Below are 4852 nucleotides of genomic sequence, written 5' to 3' on the forward strand. Positions count from 1 at the left end.
GTGCTCAGTCCCCTCCTTTGCTACCTGTTCACTCATGACTGCACGGCCAGGCACGTCTCCAACACCCTCATTAAGTTTGCTGATGACACAACAATGGTAGGCCTTATCACCAACAATGATGAGACAGCCTATAGGGAGGAGGTCAGAGACCTGATTGTGTGGTGCAAGGACAGCAACCTCTACCTCAATGTGATCAAGACAAAGGAGATGATTGTGGACTACAGTTAAAGGAGGAGTGAGCAAACCCCCATTCTCATTGATGGGGCTGTAGTGGAGCAGGTTGAGAGCTTCAACTTCCTTGGCGTCCACATCACCAACAACCACATCAAGACAGTCATGAAGAGGGCACAACGAAACCTATTTCCCCTCAGATCCTCAAAAGATTTTACAGCTGCACCATCGAGAGCATCCTGGCTGGTTGCATCACTGCCTGGTATGGAAACAGCTCAGCCTCCAACCCCAAGGCACTACAGAGGGTAGTGCGTAAGGCCCAGTACATCACCACGGCCAAGCTTCCTGCCATCCAGGACCTCTATACCAGGCGGTGTCAGAGGAAGGCCCTAAAAATTGTCAGACACCAGCTATAGACTGTTCTCTCTGCTACCGCACGGCAAGTGGTACCGGAGCACCAAGTCTAGGTCCAAGAGGCTCCTAAATAACTTCTACCCCCAAGCCATAAGACTTCTGAACAGCTAATCAAATGGCTACCCAGACTATTTGTATTGCCCCCCCATGCTGCTGCTACTCTCTGTTATTATCTATTTCACTTTAAGAACTCTACCTACATGTACATATTACCTCAAATACCTTAACACCGGTGCCCCCTGCACATTGACTCTGTACTGGTTTCCACTGTATATAGCCCTGCTATTGTTATTTACTGCTGCTCTTTCATTATTTGCTGTTCTTGTCTCCTACTTTTTTGTATTTTCTCAAAAGCGCATTGTTGTTAAGGGCTTGAAAGTGCCCACACACATTGACTCTCTACCGGTACCCCCAGTATATAGCCCCACTATTGTTATTTACTACTGCTCTGTAATCATTTGTTATTCTTATCTTTTACTTTTTGGGGGGGTATTTTCTTACAACTGCATTGTTGGTTAAGGGCTTGTAAGTAAGCATTTCACTGTAAGGTCTACACCTCTTGTATTCGGCACATGTGACAAATACACTTTGATTTGATAAACCATTATGAAATAGTAAATTAGCTATTGGTAAACGGTTTATATTGTAACAGTACAGATATAATCTCTTCATTTGAGCCAGTTTGCTACAGTCGGAAAATAATCCTGCAGCAAAAGGAAATGTCAATTATTTATGTGGATTAAAATTATTAAATGTTTTGTTATGGCAAATCAAGTTAGACATTTTTAAAAGGCTTTTTAATAATTTAAACATTGAATACACTACAAGTTTTCATTTCCTGCTGTGCAGCAAAAATTCTCTGAAACAGAAGTGCTCAAATTAATATCCTACAATTGTAGCATACTGTATTTGGGTGGATATGAGTTGATTACATGTATTTTCACTGCTGCAAACTGGTGATATGAAGAGAAAAGGTAATTGGCAACTCCTGACATCTTGTTTTACGGTTGTGGTAAGTCACTGACACTCACGCAGTGAGTGAAGTTTCAGTTTTTGTCATCTGCCGCAGTAGAAACTAACACTACTACTGTACACTATTAAATCTCCCTTAATCTTTTCAGTTAGTCAGGGTTGGGGTGTGAAATGTTTAACGTCCCACTCAACCCCAATTTTCCATTTGGGTGTGTGACACCTCTTAAAATTGTGTTCTCACCTTACCTTGTGCTGAGCCTCAAATGCTACAGTACATGGGGCTTTCATTCAACCCTCTTACCAACACCTAAGACACAGTCATGCATTTTGTCATGCCATTTCTTACCAAAACAGCACTTCTCTCTGTTTTTCCTTCTGCACATGCATTAAACCAGTCTCTCAGTGCTACAGTCATATAACTATAAATCTATTGCTACAGGAATGTCACTCACCACCACTATGGAAACCTGTCCTGTCACCAGTGATGAGAGAGAGTGAGAGTGGGGGGAGAGAGTTAGGGGGGTCTGTGGGAGGAAACCAGACTGTGATGCTGTCTGAGTGTAGGAAAGTATTTGTGTATGGCATGTGTCTCTCTGCGTATGAGTGTGTGGTGTTGGTGGGCTTAAAAAGAGCTGCAGTTCTGGGGAAAGTCACACATCTGTAAACTCTCAGAGTGAGCGATTCAGACAGAATGATGGGCCTCCTCTCTCTCCTGCTCCTCGTCAGCACAACTCTACTGATGTCCACTTCTTCTTCTCATGGTGCGTGTGCATTCTCTTATCATGCATTGTATCAGATCGTGTCAGATTTCACTTAAGATGCTGTTTTGTTTTAGCATATGACGTAAATGTATGATTCAAATTGATGATAATGGTGATGATTATGTTAAAATCCTTGAAAATAATGCTTTTTAACTACAATGTAAATGGAGGATGATGATGATGATGATGATGATGAAACTCTTCTCTTGCTTGTAGCCAGTGGAGCAGTAACTCTGTGCTGTATGGAGATTAAAGGCACTATGGTGCGTCGTGACCTGATCAAGCGCTACTACATACAAGACACAGCCATGTGTAACATCAAGGCAGTCACGTAAGTGCTCATAACCGTTCATAGGTGTTTATTTGAGCTGCTGTGAATGTGTCAATCAAGTAAAGCAGTGAACAGTATATAAATGCACTACGGGGATAGAAGACACTTTGATGCATTCATAATGCATAACATACAGGTTCACCAAGTTCAAGGAAAGTGTTAAAGTCCTGATTGTGTGTCTCTGTTGTGACCATTCTCGTTACACCCCCCCAGGTTTGTCACAGTGAAAGGCATACGAATCTGCTCTGACCCTTCAAACCCCTGGGCAAAGAAAACCATGCAGTACCTGGACAATAAGAACAAGCCTCACACACTGAAAAAACATCACATCACATCAACTACTACTACTACGACCACCACCGCACAACCAGCAAAACACAACGCTCACAAAACAACATTTTCAGCTCACAACCCCAAAATTGCATCTCAATGGCCAACAACTCTTACCACAAGACAATGAAGAACATAGAATGTTCCAGTTATCTCATAGTAAATCAGACTATTGACTTTGAATATTTGAACATTCTCAAAATGCTGTGTTTATAACATTGTTATAATTTTTTTTTTTTTTTTTACAATGTACAATATTTATGTCACTTTAATGAATATCTGGTCACAATTTATTTCGATAGTCCGGATAGTCCATCTGTAGATGTTTAAGATGGACATACTATCAACAAACAATCTTTTGACAAGCAAGTGCTTGCTAAGGTGACGGTTAGGGTAATGGTTAGGTTTAGAATAAAGGTCAGGGTAAGGGTTAAGGTTAGGGCTAGGGCTAGGGTTAAGGTAAGGGTTAAGTTTAGGGTTAGAATAAGGGTTAAGGTTAGGGCTAGGGTTAAGGTAAGGGTTAAGTTTAGGGTTAGAATAAGGGTTAGATATAGAGCATCTAAGGATGGACTATCCAAATAAAGTGTTACCAAGTATCTTAATATATTTATAAATTAATCAATTAAATTCACTTCCATAGTGAATTTAATGATTGTGATTGTGTTAACTTGCTGACTATTTGCCAGTATGCCTGAATAATGTATAATGTTTCCTTATAAGGGTTGACTTGTTGTCCATCTGGTGATGGTTCTTGTGCAAAATGGCTGCCAAACATCACCCAGATGGTTGCCAGACGTTAGCAATGGATGCGCACTGTACAATGCTGGCTACTGCAGGTGACTGCTGTAGGTATATTAGTCACTTTGCTTGTTTCACTGATGACCCACAAGACCCATAAGTTCAATGGACATCACACTGGCCATGCTACAATGGACAGAAGGATAGACGCAAATGTTACACAAATGCTTTTAACCCATAACTTGAACTTTAACTTTACCCTGAATCTGAGCTTTTTACCGAATTTGAAACAGGGCAAGTTTCTCAAGTACTTGCTCATCAGTTCAGAAAAAATCAAAAATTGGTCAGTGGGTCACAGAGGGAAAGCTATGGGGGACTAACATAATTACAGTCTGGATGTTGTTTCCACCATATCACCATGTACACTTACATGTGGTTGGAGCTCCAGTGGAGCAATCGGTTAGCATGTGGTGTACTTACTAACATGTATCTGTAAATAGGTTACTACATGTGGGAGGAGAGAAAGTTATAGGTCTATCTCTGTTATCCGTGGGGGTTTTGGGTGATTGGCCATTGTGGAGTTAATATGACTGTTTGAGGTATAGTGGATGTTCTTACATGCCACAGCGGGTTTTCCCCTCCCCTCTGAACAGACATTAACGAACACCTCCATTACTGTTTCCACCGCTCCATTACAAGTCACATCACTATGTGCATTATGAATACTACACTGCTCAAAAAAATAAAGGGAACACTTAAACAACACAATGTAACTCCAAGTCAATCACACTTCTGTGAAATCAAACTGTCCACTTAGGAAGCAACACTGATTGACAATAAATGTCACATGCTGTTGTGCAAATGGAATAGACAACAGGTGGAAATTATAGGCAATTAGCAAGACACCCCCAATAAAGGAGTGGTTCTGCAGGTGGGGACCACAGACCACTTCTCAGTTCCTATGCTTCCTGGCTGATGTTTTGATCACTTTTGAATGCTGGCAGTGCTTTCACTCTAGTGGTAGCATGAGACGGAGTCTACAACCCACACAAGTGGCTCAGGTAGTGCAGCTCATCCAGGATGGCACATCAATGCGAGCTGTGGCAAGAAGGTTTGCTGTGTCTGTCAGCGTAGT

At 41.5% G+C, this 4852-nt stretch overlaps 1 protein-coding gene across 1 annotated transcript; it reads left to right on the forward strand.

The window, feature by feature from the left end:
* The first annotated feature begins 2164 nt into the window (after positions 1-2164).
* Positions 2165-4517, forward strand: LOC106569480 (C-C motif chemokine 4). The gene is made up of 3 exons (XM_014140871.2): positions 2165-2318; positions 2535-2649; positions 2863-4517. Exons 1-3 carry the CDS (start codon positions 2249-2251, stop codon positions 3107-3109), a joined length of 432 nt encoding a protein of 143 aa, XP_013996346.2. The 5' UTR covers positions 2165-2248; the 3' UTR covers positions 3110-4517.
* The last annotated feature ends 335 nt before the right edge of the window (positions 4518-4852 follow it).

Source organism: Salmo salar, chromosome ssa14 (genome assembly GCF_905237065.1).
Source record: "Salmo salar chromosome ssa14, Ssal_v3.1, whole genome shotgun sequence".
NCBI classification, from domain to species: domain Eukaryota; kingdom Metazoa; phylum Chordata; class Actinopteri; order Salmoniformes; family Salmonidae; genus Salmo; species Salmo salar.

Excerpts from the sequence above, each read along its gene's own strand:
- LOC106569480 (XM_014140871.2), top strand. The coding sequence starts at position 2,249 with ATGATGGGCCTCCTCTCTCTCCTGCTCCTCGTCAGCACAACTCTACTG. Across the intron at positions 2,319-2,534 it reads GTCCACTTCTTCTTCTCATG|CCAGTGGAGCAGTAACTCTG; the intron begins GTGCGTGTGCAT and ends TCTTGCTTGTAG. Across the intron at positions 2,650-2,862 it reads TGTAACATCAAGGCAGTCAC|GTTTGTCACAGTGAAAGGCA; the intron begins GTAAGTGCTCAT and ends ACACCCCCCCAG.